Source organism: Daphnia magna, linkage group LG7 (genome assembly GCF_020631705.1).
Source record: "Daphnia magna isolate NIES linkage group LG7, ASM2063170v1.1, whole genome shotgun sequence".
Lineage (NCBI taxonomy): Eukaryota > Metazoa > Arthropoda > Branchiopoda > Diplostraca > Daphniidae > Daphnia > Daphnia magna.
In genome coordinates, this window is record NC_059188.1 from 11655476 (window position 1) to 11667490 (window position 12015).

General features: G+C 41.2%; 3 protein-coding genes across 3 annotated transcripts; 2 read left to right on the forward strand and 1 right to left on the reverse strand.

Annotated features, from left to right (window-relative positions):
• Positions 1-12: 12 nt before the first annotated feature.
• Positions 13-1885, forward strand: LOC123474750 (N-acetylgalactosamine kinase-like). Its single transcript, XM_045177298.1, has 7 exons — positions 13-147; positions 216-383; positions 439-746; positions 818-975; positions 1034-1289; positions 1343-1535; positions 1604-1885. The coding sequence occupies exons 1-7, from the start codon at positions 17-19 to the stop codon at positions 1770-1772; spliced, it is 1383 nt and encodes a 460-aa protein (XP_045033233.1). The 5' UTR covers positions 13-16; the 3' UTR covers positions 1773-1885.
• Positions 1886-2159: 274 nt separating this feature from the next.
• LOC116926401 (sodium-dependent serotonin transporter) lies at positions 2160-5568 on the forward strand. Its single transcript, XM_032933285.2, has 10 exons — positions 2160-2302; positions 2377-2473; positions 2552-2857; positions 2917-3053; positions 3112-3356; positions 3425-3615; positions 3791-3918; positions 4005-4217; positions 4561-4713; positions 5220-5568. The coding sequence occupies exons 1-10, from the start codon at positions 2204-2206 to the stop codon at positions 5421-5423; spliced, it is 1773 nt and encodes a 590-aa protein (XP_032789176.2). The 5' UTR covers positions 2160-2203; the 3' UTR covers positions 5424-5568.
• Positions 4316-11154, reverse strand: LOC116926418 (leucine-rich repeat-containing protein 15). The gene is made up of 7 exons (XM_032933305.2): positions 10632-11154; positions 8636-8854; positions 7697-8099; positions 6730-6786; positions 6451-6551; positions 6139-6346; positions 4316-5862 (listed from the first exon to the last, which is right to left on the reverse strand). Exons 2-7 carry the CDS (start codon positions 8783-8785, stop codon positions 5516-5518), a joined length of 1266 nt encoding a protein of 421 aa, XP_032789196.1. The 5' UTR covers positions 8786-8854; positions 10632-11154; the 3' UTR covers positions 4316-5515.
• Between the last annotated feature and the right edge of the window lie 861 nt (positions 11155-12015).

Here is a 12015-nt window from a genome sequence, read left to right on the forward strand (position 1 = left end):
CTTAGCTCGTAGGAAAATGGATACACCTCCAGTTGTCCCAGTAGATAGTTTGGAAGGCTCACTTATAGAAAAGATCAACTTACTCACCAAAGACTTTGAAAAGAAGTATGGTTTTCCACCCGAATTTATTGCAAGAGTGCCTGGAAGGTATAGAAAAGAAAAGTTCATTTTGTCAGTGTAGAAGTCCTATGATTTTTTTCATCAAAACAATTCAGAGTAAATTTGATTGGAGAACACATTGATTATTGTGGTTATGCTGTGTTCCCCATGGCAATTGATCAAGAAATCCTGATGGCAGTTAAACCCCGACAGGATCAACATTTGGAGCTTTCAAATGTCAACCCAGCATATGAAGATTACAGCTGTGAAATAATGAACTTTGAGTAAGACAACAAGCACTAACCTAAGCCAATAAGAAACTAATAGCTTTTCTTGCAGCATTGATAAAGGTGTACCCCATTGGTTCAAATACTGTTTGTGCGGAGTCAAAGGCATCATGGAGAATTCTTCCAAATCAAAAAACAAGCTTAAGGGTTTAAGTGCTAGAATTCATGGGTTGATATCTCCTGGTGCTGGATTGTCCAGTTCCAGCGCAGTAGTCTGTGCAGCTGCGTTAGCATTTGCGCATGTCAATGGTCTCGTCTACAAGAAACAAGAATTGGCAGATTATTGCGCACGGAGTGAAAGATACATTGGCACTGAGGGTGGAGGTATGGACCAAGCAATTGCCATGTTAGCCACGCAAGGTACTTTCGTAGTAGAATACAGCAAAATTCAATGCCCAGTTAATACATTTTTGTGTACATCATTCAATTAGGTACTGCCAAACTAATTGAATTTAATCCGCTCAGAGCTCACGATACAAAACTACCATCGGGAGCGGTGTTTGTCATCGCTCACAGTTTAGCTGAGGTAAACAAAGCAGCTTCGTCGCTTTTCAACTGCCGAGTCATGGAATGTCGTTTGGCAGCCAAGGTAAACGAAAGGCCTCAAAGATCAAAGGGCAACTAGGAAATCAAAGTAATCTGTACAGGTGCTGGCACGAATACATGGAATAAATCCAGATTCGGTGACGCGCTTGGCCGATGTCCAGTTTTTGCTCAATAAGACGTTACCGGAAATGGCTTCTCTCGCAGGGCTTTACCTTCATGACGATCCCTACAGCAAGGAAGAGGTGTCCAAGTTACTCGAAATGACAGAATCGCAACTGGAAAGTAAAATCCTGTCTGAAAATACGAAAGACGTCAACGTTTTCAAACTACGGCAAAGGGCGCTTCACGTCTTTCAAGGTTGAACGTTTCACGTGGTCATGTGATCAAAATAACACATCTTTAAATTTTAGAAGCCCATAGAGTGTGGCAGTTCCGCGACATATGCAACAGCGGTTCGGTGACAGCATTGCAAGAGTTAGGACAGCTGATGTTTGATTCGCATAGCAGCTGTCGCGATCTGTACGAATGCAGTCACCCGCAGCTCGATAATCTCGTAGAAGTATCTCGTAATCATTGCTTGGGAGCAAGATTGACGGGAGCAGGGTATTTCCTTTATTTCTTTTATAAAAGAAAAATTTGCATCGAGCCATAATATTTGTTGGTCGTTTTAGATGGGGCGGCTGTATGGTCGCATTGGTGCCTGAAAATGAAGTAAAGTCTTTTATTGATCATTTGAAAGAAAATTATTACAAAAACTTGCCGACTGCTCGTGGTCGCGACTTGGATGAGATCGTGTTTGCCACCCAACCTGGTTCCGGAGCAGCTATTTTCAATCTCTAGATGCATCACGAAGTTAATATTTTTAGAGTTTATTCGTCTCCATTTACGCTGTTTTGCCTTGAAATTCTAACAAGTTTGTCACTAAAAAAGTACAATTTCCTTATTCCCCTTTACCATTCCAGCATCACAATTAATTTCATGTGTTTTTCAGACGTTTCTATTCATCCTTTGATAAACGTGTTCACCTTTACCTTTTCACATGCACAGCTATTCTGTTGGGTGGTGTTGGGATTTTCTTGTCCCCCATATGCCATGGGGAATACCTTTTAAATACAATGTAGCGATTGGTTAAAAAAAAATCACATTAACGTCTATCACTATTGCCTGAAGGGTAGGGTTGCTGCGAGGTCATGGGTGGTCGGTGAATTTGTCTCACAGCCTCTTTGATAGATCTCTCAATATTTCATTGCAGTTTCTTCTAGGCTCCTGATATGTTGCCAAGGGCGCGTCTGGCTGCCGAGCGCAATACCTCAACGTTGACGCTCGCTGCACCTGTGTCACTCCCTAGGCGTTCGAATATTAGTAGACTGGTACTTTACTCAATGTTGATGACGCATATTACGAGTGAATCATTCTTGAATGTGTTTTTTTTTTATTGCTGTAGAATCAATGGGAGTCACCTGTGAAAAATCCCGCAAGATGTAGAGTGCATTGGAGATGCAAATGGGATTTTTACGTCGCCATCTTCAGTTTTGCTTTAGGTAATGTTTAAAGATTTAAACTGAAAAAGTTCCAAGTTACAGGTTGAATTTTCTTTTGATTGTCCATGTGTAACATAGATTCGGCTAGTTGGACGCGACTGACATCATCATGCATCCAGCATGGTGGAGCCGCATATTTATTGGCCAGAATGATTTCCATTGTTTTTGTGGGCTTACCACTTCTCTTTTTTGAGATAAGCATTGGCCAACTCAGTGGCATGGGCCCACTCAAATTTTTTGGCATCAACAATCTGAGACCAGTTTTTTCTGGCATTGGATTTTTCCTCATGTGTAGCAGTGTTTACAAAGCTATAAGTGCTACTGCATCAGGAATGTGGCCAATATCCAAAACAATCATCCTGATGTTGGGTGACGATGTCAAAGGTTTGTCTCATTAAGACTCATTGACAGTAGGCATTTTATGAACCTCAGTTCCCATTCAGGCATTAACAGTACTTTTGACCTGCAAGAAGATATGTATGGTTTTACTCAGTTGGATGCCTTGACAGTTATTAGTTTATCAATTACCTGGGTGTTTGCAGTCCTTGCAGTCATTTGTGGAGTAAAATTCATTAGCAAGGTACTAAGATTCTCCTAGAAATTCAAATGTTTTTCAAAATAATTAACCCTTTTTACAGGTTTCTTACATTACTTCTGTAGTACCTGTGACACTTGTCGCCATCCTTGTGGTTAGGGCCATCTATTCAGATCCATCACAAATGTATACAGGATTGGCAGTCATACTTGCACCATCATGGCAAAAGTTGCTTTCAGTCCCCTTGTGGATAACAGCCATTGCTGATACTGCACTTTCACTGAATTTGGGCTTTGGTGTCATTACATTCCTGGCAAGTCTGAACACACATAAACTGGACTGTCTTAAGTATTACATATTAATACTTTACCTGTTCTTTTGAGGATCTAAAATTACGGTTGACTTTGTTACAATAGGTCAAGCATAGTTCTGGTGACATGTCACACTGTTACCCTTGGACTGATGTTAGTGCTGAGCTGCTCAACCGTCTTTCTGTTATCTAATCGATCAGAAATTATTCTAGAAGCGATTTCTACTGGAGTCAGTGAACAACATCCGCCCGGTGAAGGATGGACGATTATCTTTTTGGTTGCTGTTTTTCTGTTGAGTGAGTTATTGTAACACACCCCAGGAGAAAAGCCGCGCGCGCTTTCTCAATATTTAAACAGCTGCCGACAAGTTGGCAGAGCCATCTGTGAATCATTACAATAATAAAGCTTTATTTTTCTATCATTCAAAATCCTTTTCCCTTAAACGAAATCCTGCACGCTGTGCGTCGACAGATTTAGACGCCTTGATTTTTATCTGCAACATGCTGGCCACTTCCTTTTCTAATTTGAGCTGGCGACCAGTGTTGGCTGTTATGGTTGGCGCTTTCCTCTACGTCATTTGCTTACCCATGGCCACGCAAGTACGTCATCATCGACTCATTCATCAACATAATTTTTTTTAGTTTTCATTCATATTTTATGATCCCCCCCACCCCAAAAAACACAGAGCAGAGAGTTATACATAGCCACGATTGAGACCTTCACCGGCTGCACACTACCGTTGGCAGGTATCTTCCTCGTCCTGGTGGCCACCGTGTCCAGCATGAGACCGAGCAGCATGGTAGACATGGTCGAATTTGCTGGCCAATGCAAGCTAGCCTTCCGAGGTCAAAGTTACGTCTTTGTCGCATACAACGCAGTCCTACCGCTGATGTTGCTCGTAAGTCGATTTCCTTTTTTTTTCCCCGTCTATTTTCGACGATGATCCTCGTGTTTCTCCTTCGATATGGGCACCCAAAGTTCTATTGCCCGCAACAATGGGATTAGTCGATAGATTTATTGCTGTACAGCACACGGTTGTATACACACACACACACACGTATACATAAATAGCGGGAAATGCATAAAACTTTACAAGGGAAGGAGGGGGGGAGCAAACAAGAAATGCGAAAGAGTACGGAAAGTAAATTTCTCGAAATGTATTTTGTAAACATGATTTGTATGTATAGTGTATCTTGTAGCTTTATCGCATAATATTGAAAAAGAGAAATGCCTTGCAACAGATGTGCATCGTTGACGCTGGCGTGCGAATAGCCGACAACACCAACGTAATGGCCATCGTGGGCCAATTGCTGTTATGCTTCCCCTGGGTTTCGATCCTGCTGACTCCGTTCTACTTGGTCGCCCGTCATTACGGCCACTTGTCCAGCACCAAGGTACTATACACCAATCTATATGTATGACTCTAGTAGCTCTTTTTTCAGGCAGACACAAAACTTGTGGACGAAGCGTGCCATAAAAAAAGAGAGAAAAACAAAAGAAGCACGAAAAGGCCATCTCTATAAAAACTCTATCCAGCATCATAAATGAATTGTCGCCGATGTGAAGGGGGATATCGTGGCTAGTATCCGTTGGTATAACAACAACAGTAGACGAAAAATAAAAATAAAGGAGGGTAGAGGTCAGTTGACTGGACAACTTTATACACCCCCCTGCCCTCTACCAACTGTTCTTCTTTGACAATAAGAGAGAAGAACGGAAAAGAGCAATAGAGACAACAGACACAGAGAAGGGATGAATGATTCACTGAACCCGATCGAACTTAAGTTTTTATTCCAAGCCAAAGTTTTTGTTTTTTTTCCAGTGCGTGTCTTCTATTGGCAGACGGAAAAAAACAAAAGCCAATCGTGTGATTTGTTTGTTTTTTTTTGTTTTTGTACAGAAGTGGCGAGAGTTATGGCAAAAGTCAGACTATGAGGACTGGCTGTATCGGCGTCCGCAGCTTCCGGTTGGCGCATCCGACGACGACTGCAATTCCATCTACGAATTGCCGGAACGCGTGTCCAGCAGCCGACCCGTTTCCACTTACTATTCAAGCGCCACTATACTAGCCAGCGACTCGGCTGTCTATTCCGCTTATTATTGATCACTTTCCTTCTTTTGTTGGTTTCACTTCTTTCCCTGATTGTTGGCCACATCGGGGATATTCAAATCCAAAGTTTTCACCGATGGAATTATTTACAACTGTACAAACTGTTGGAACAATAAATACAATGCGATTAAAATAGTCATCGATTGTCCGTTCATTGATGAACAGCTGCTGCTGCTAAACAAAGTCGATGGTTTGGTCGTTTCCAACGCGACGGTACGTTCCGGCGGATCGTCGTCCGCACATCCGCCAAAGAGGTGAGCTTCTTCCGCAGCAGATTGGATGGATTTGCCGTGCACTTCGTACGGTGAAATGCAATAATTATTGGCCATCATGCGCTCGCGACTCTGATTAGCGAACATGGCTGATTTCATCCAGCTGACGATGTGGCAATCACAAGGGAAATGATTGTTGGATGCGTTTACAATTGGCACACCTTTTTTTTTTTTTTCCCAATCCCCCCCACAAAAAAAAATAATTATAATAAAAAGAAATGACTTTGCTGGCGTTCCAACGTAATCTACTAAATAGTGGAACATCACTTTGACACATTCAAGAACAAGCCCATGGAGGATTACGTCCCTTTTTTTTTTATTTCCGCCTCCCAACCGATGGGATCAACAAAAATGGGGCCTCCTCCCGAACGAGAATTTATGTCCCGTACAACCTTCTCTTGTGTAAAAAGGGCATTCGAAAAGAAGAAAATAAATACCTTGGATGTGGATAGCGCGGCCGTGAGGCAAATCCAGGACGTGATTGCCGATAAAATGGAATTGGCGGACGCGGTTATCGGCCGTCAATTCAAACGATTCGATGGCGTCGATTTTATTGTTGGTCAAACTCAGACGGCCGATATTGCTCATATTCGTAAAAACGCCCGGTCGGATCACGCCCAAATCGCTTTCTTGAATACTCAACAGCTGTCCAAATCAAATGTGATTTTTTGGGGTTTTTTTTAAGAGCCCAAGTTAGAAACGGTTTTATTTGATTTGATTTTATTGGTGTGGATTTAGGGGATTGTTACCTGTACATGCCTCAAGCCTCGAAAGACGAAACTATTGAGAGACTGCAGATCCAAATGGGCCAGTTTTAAATGTCCGATCATCGACAGTCCGTTGAAAGCATCTATAACATTTGAAAAAGGAAAAATCAGCGGCAAGCGGCAAAATGTTAAAGCCATCAAAGGAAACAGGTAAACGTAAAAAAAAAACATGGTGGAAATCATTCGAATGTTATAGACATTCCTTTTGTGTGCCTTAAGTATAAATTCAATGGAACGAATCAGTGGTGCAGCATTATTTACCTTGTTCCAGGTGGCGGACGCCGGCAGGCAAATAAATCATTTGAACATCACTCAGTCCTGCATAAATAAAAAGAGATAAAAGCCGGATAGATCGAATTGTTTTTTGTTTTGTTTTCTTATTCCTATACGAAAAAGAAAAGCTTTCACACAGTCAGGTCTTTGCTAATCCATCAGCTTTTTTTTTTCTTTTTAATAGAAAAGAAAAATTCTTTGCCCACCAAATACAACCCTATTAGAAGTCAAGTTTACCTACGTAGTTTAGATGTAAACATGTAACAAATAGAAAAGCCATTGTTTATATCATCCGTCATGCCCTCCTTTTTTTTCCAACATCTTTTTATTTTGAATTTTTCCAGCGTTCGAAAACAAAAAAATGAACGAATCAATCGACTCATTCGCTAAAACAGCTTCATTACGATGCTATTAGGATTAGATACGCCTGATTACGCAAAGGATTATTACTCTGCCCCTCCCCGGAAAAGGGTTCCGTGTGTCTGTTCTTAATCTGATCCGTTTGATCCAACTCTCCACCAGCACCACTTTTGTTTAACTTTTTTCACTGTGCAGAGTACCTTGTTATTTACAAGCTATACTTATACACGGACAGGGGCCTTTCAAACAACAACAACACAACAAAAAAAAAAAGATAAGGTGGGGGGGAGGTTATAGAATATAGTGGCCTTTGTCATTTTGACGGATGGTTGCCACCCCCTATTTTCAGACGATATGCCCTGTAGTGTTACGACAGAGAAGATTGCACTCAACCTTCGTTCGTATATAAGAAAAAAACAATTACAAACTATCGAAGGCAGGGGGCGTCTCTTTGATAATTGAATAATGAGACCTTCGTGGCGATATCCCCGTCGCACAGCCAAACTTTTCCATCCCATTTTTTTTTGTTTGTTTTGTTTTGGGAATCAAGACATTGACGTGTATAAACAAAGACTGAAAGCGGATCTTTCTTTACCAGCAAAAGCGGATGAATCGATGCGGACCGTCGGATTGTTGGTGAGCACCAAAAGGCGGATGGACGAAGTGCCAGCGAAGGCGTAGCTCTCTATGCGCCGTATTTGATTGTTGGCCAAGTAGAGGTGGCTCAAATTATGCAAGCCGGAGAAGGTGAACTGTCCGAGCCTGTCGAGCGGAGTATTTTGCATGGACAGCTCCTGAAGACGGCCGAGGCCGCGGAATGCGAACGCCTGCACTTGATTGATGGCGTTGCCGTCCAAATAGAGTTTACGCAACGTCTTGTAGCGCTGGAAAGCGTCCGTCTTCAACTGGCGGATGTTGTTCTTGATGAGCGAAAGGTGTTCCACGTACGGCGGTAGATCGTCGGGAATTTGGCTCAGTCCTCCGCCGTTACACAACACCTTTTGTTTTTCAAATGGGGATTTCACCAATGTAAATGTTTAGAAACGAAAAACGCGTCCTCTTTCACACACTGCATGTGTTATTGATGCAAATTTTCTTCACCAAAACGGATATCCTATATCAAATGTCTGGTGGCTGGTTGAGAGAACATTCACCAAGTTTCACTATCTTTTTTTTTCTTCTTCTTCTGTTTGTTTAAGTTTCCTTTCAACTATCCTTTTTTATTTTTTAAGACTTCAAAGAATCTCTTTTTTTTTATTATTATTATTAAATGCCGAGAAATGGGGAAAACAAAAATTAGCATTCAAAAAACCGCTCGATCCTGAGACAGTGACAGCCTTATGTCATGACTAAATTTTAGAAAAAGTTTTCTTTTGTATCCGCAAGAGCGCTCACGCGTGAGTAAGCCGTAAAAAAGCAACTTTTATTTTTGCCCCTATTTTGTCAGTTGTCAATTGTTTTGCTAGTTAAACCAAAAAATGTATAGAACGTCTTACCGATAAACAGCATTTAATTTTAAAAAAGGTGGACTCACTTGCGTCGATGACAAACAGATGCATTCCTTCGGGCAGTTGTAAGGTTGCTGCGTTTGCTGTTTTTGTAATTCTTGCATTGCGTCACAGCAGCGCTGAACAAGCAGCAAAACGGCCAAAATAATGCGGCCGTTGCTCGCGACAAGCCGCATCCTTTTCCCCAATTTTTTGTTTCGTTTTTTTAAAGGTGATCCAACGTATCCACGTTTAACCGTTGCGCCCTGCATGAATCACACGTGTCAATCATTAGTCTTGCCTACACTAACGAGCACAAACGAGCCTTGTTAACACAGCAGTTTGTTTATTATTGGAGAGGCTCGACCTTTGAGGGGTTGGTATTGGGAGCAAGTGGAAGCCGTTGAATGTGAGGGGTCAAGTAAAAACAAAAGGCGCTTGTTAGAATGAAACCGAATCATCGGTGAAGCCATAATCTCCCACCATCAATTTCGATATGTCTAGTGTTACAACAACAACAAAAAGAGTGTCCCTATATAAGAACATCGTGTATACATTTCTCTTTATTTAAAAAAAAAAAGGACCATTGATTCGTTTTCGTGATCAATTTCGTTGCTGTGCGTGCGGACAGTTGCAAATGGGTGACGAAAAGGAAAAGGATGAAATTAAATAATGTGCCCATGGGGGGAATAAGCAATCAGATACATACATAATCACACGCTAAGTTGAGCACAAAAAATGCCGCGCATATTATTAACGATATATTTTTTTAAATATTCATAATCATTTTTTTTGAAAGTTGTTTTTAAAATCAGCAATTCGATAGCGGCGTCTATAAATCGATGCCAAAAAAATTGTGTTTGTTATTTCGACTTCCCCTTCTACTGACGTTTTAATTCCCCCCGCTTTCGATTGTCACATAAAAGGGGGCAACTGTGTCTCGCATTGAAGCAAAGTTTCATCCGCTGTGACATGAATAATTTAACGGATGGACGCATCTCCAAATCGGATGCGATGGTTCGAAGCAGCAACAATGAAAAGAAGGGGTCAGTATACATTTGTTTTGATTATGTGTGGCAACTCTATAAAGTCATTCGACACATGAGGAGAAATTTACATCATCGTTTCTTGGAATGGTGGTTTCAAAAAAGAGAAATTCGTGAACGATATGGGCATGGTCGTCTGTTGAATCAATCAGAAAAAGAAAAAAAATCAAGTAGGTCGGCACGCGCTCGTAATTCGAATGGCTTCTTCACTGTTTTTTCTTTCTTTTTTCTTAAGATTGAAAATTGATTCTATTTAGGCCGTACTAATAAAAAATAGTGGCATTCCTAGAAATATAGTTGGGCTGTCAAACACAACAAACGTAGAAGGTGTTTACTTTATCGATCCGCTGCGTGTTGGCCATCAACACGGAAATTCACTTTGTAGGGCAGCGTGTAGGGATAGTGCGATAAACAATCGCATTGTTTATAATTAGCGAAAACAACAACAAAAAAATCGATTGTTTATTGGCGATTCGCCAGACCTGAAAACAAATGAAGATCTACATCTCGACTGTTTGAGATTTTTCTTCTTTTTTCTTAACCGCCATTTAACTGGAATTCGAGTCACGTTATGAAGTGTATAACAAGCTTTAGTCTGAAATATTTTTCAAATGCAACTCGTCGAACACGCTTTAGAAAGCGTCGGGGGGTATTTACAAAATTTGATATTTGGCCAAGCGCAGGCCTTATTTGGTAGACAGAGACCCTCCACTATATGGCGGGGAGCCTCTTGCCACTTTCCCATTCAAAGACAAATATGTATGGCAACATTCCCCAAAGTTCTTCTTTCTTTTTTTCTTTCATTCCCCATCAACTTTGTTTGATTGTTATACCACCATACATTCTGTATTTCCGCTACGGGCCGTTTCGACAACCACAACAACAAAAGTTAGGCCTTTTTCTTCTTTTTTATGTGTCTGAAGTATATCGACGTCTAATCACGATGAAAGACTTGTATTCTAATTTATGACAAGAATTCTGATTTAAATATCTTTACCGTTCATTTGTCCAGTCTTTTGTTTGAAGACGATCAGCTGTTGATGACGTAAAAGCACTTAAACGTTCTCGGGATGACTTGAAGGCTTCGATGGGGTGGGGGCCAACAGGTTGACAGCTGGTGACGGCACGCGTGCACACACACACACACACAAAACGGGAAAACAAGAAGAGAAAAAACAAATCAAATTTGATGGTGGAGGTTAAATGTCGAACAAATTTCCGTTTTTCTTTTGTTTCAGTATTTTTTAAAAAACTAAACGCGTTTCGGTGTAAAAAACGAACACTTGAAACTTGGCGGGAATTCAAAAACACATCACAACATTGAGGGCCTTTTCTTTTGGATGTCGTCCGTCTTCTTTTGAAATTTAAATAATTTTCTCCTAATTTCAATACGAGTTTTCTCTCTCTCTCTCCCTTCCAAAACAATATTCAAAAAAACAAAAACAGCTTTTTGTTTCGGGACAACAGAGACGCAACACGCTTGCGATAGCTACGGAGTCGTCTGACCTTCTGGCAGTTTGACGGGACCGATCGGCCCTTCTCCCCTCCTTTTTTATTTTTAAAAAAAAAAGGTCCTGAAGCCCAGCCGTATATGCTGAATAGCTGTGGGGACTTTCTTCTTTTGCGCCTGCGCATCGCACTCCGCCAACGGGGCTATCGTATCCAGCTACTATATACTATAGCTACTACACAGTGGGACATTTACATAAAATTCACGATTATTTTTTTAAATGGCAAAAAAAAAATAAAATAAAATAAAAAGAGTTTTTTTTTTTTTTCGATAGCCGGGAGGAAAAGTTGACGTCAGAAAACTTGGTGGGTCGAATGACTGGCGGACTTTGCCTTTGTACTTTCAAAAACTGTCAATACTCTACAGCTATCGCGTTCTATTTACCTTTGTGAATAGCCTCCACCCCCCACCCCCCTCCCGTCTCCTTTTCATAAAGGGCTGTTTATTTGACAGCGATGATGACGAGGCTGCAATATGACGACGATTTCTAATTTGAAAACCTTTTGCAAATACACACACACACACAATAAAAATAAATAATGTACACACGCGCTGAAGAACGCCATATCAAATCATTCTTGATTGCATTCAAGAAAATGCTGTCTATTCATAATTCGTGCGAGGAAAATGATCGTGTGTGAGGTCATCAACAGCCTTAAAGGCGTGGCATTTGGCAGATGTGTTTTTTTGTTTTCCTTCGTTCTGATGCTTGCTAACACAAGCTTTGGCGATGCTGTTGGTCGTCCTCCCCTCTCCACTTATCAGGGAATAAATATATATCGAGAGAGGGTTGCCCGCGCACTTGATCATCAATTTGGGCGGCTTTAACGGACACACCCTGTTTTGTTTCGTTGGCCAGAAGGACGAGGGT

Bases quoted from the DNA above. Each gene is read 5' to 3' on its own strand.
- LOC123474750 (XM_045177298.1), top strand. From the start codon at position 17: ATGGATACACCTCCAGTTGTCCCAGTAGATAGTTTGGAAGGCTCACTT. The intron at 976-1,033 runs GTAAACGAAAGG...TAATCTGTACAG, and splicing joins AATGTCGTTTGGCAGCCAAG to GTGCTGGCACGAATACATGG. The intron at 1,290-1,342 runs GTTGAACGTTTC...TTTAAATTTTAG, and splicing joins GGCGCTTCACGTCTTTCAAG to AAGCCCATAGAGTGTGGCAG.
- LOC116926401 (XM_032933285.2), top strand. From the start codon at position 2,204: ATGTTGCCAAGGGCGCGTCTGGCTGCCGAGCGCAATACCTCAACGTTG. The intron at 3,616-3,790 runs GTGAGTTATTGT...GTGCGTCGACAG, and splicing joins GGTTGCTGTTTTTCTGTTGA to ATTTAGACGCCTTGATTTTT. The intron at 4,218-4,560 runs GTAAGTCGATTT...GCCTTGCAACAG, and splicing joins TCCTACCGCTGATGTTGCTC to ATGTGCATCGTTGACGCTGG.
- LOC116926418 (XM_032933305.2), bottom strand. From the start codon at position 8,785: ATGCGGCTTGTCGCGAGCAACGGCCGCATTATTTTGGCCGTTTTGCTG. The intron at 8,100-8,635 runs GTGAGTCCACCT...GAAAAACAAAAG, and splicing joins TCTGTTTGTCATCGACGCAA to GTGTTGTGTAACGGCGGAGG. The intron at 6,787-7,696 runs GTAAAGAAAGAT...TTATTTATGCAG, and splicing joins CGATTCATCCGCTTTTGCTG to GACTGAGTGATGTTCAAATG.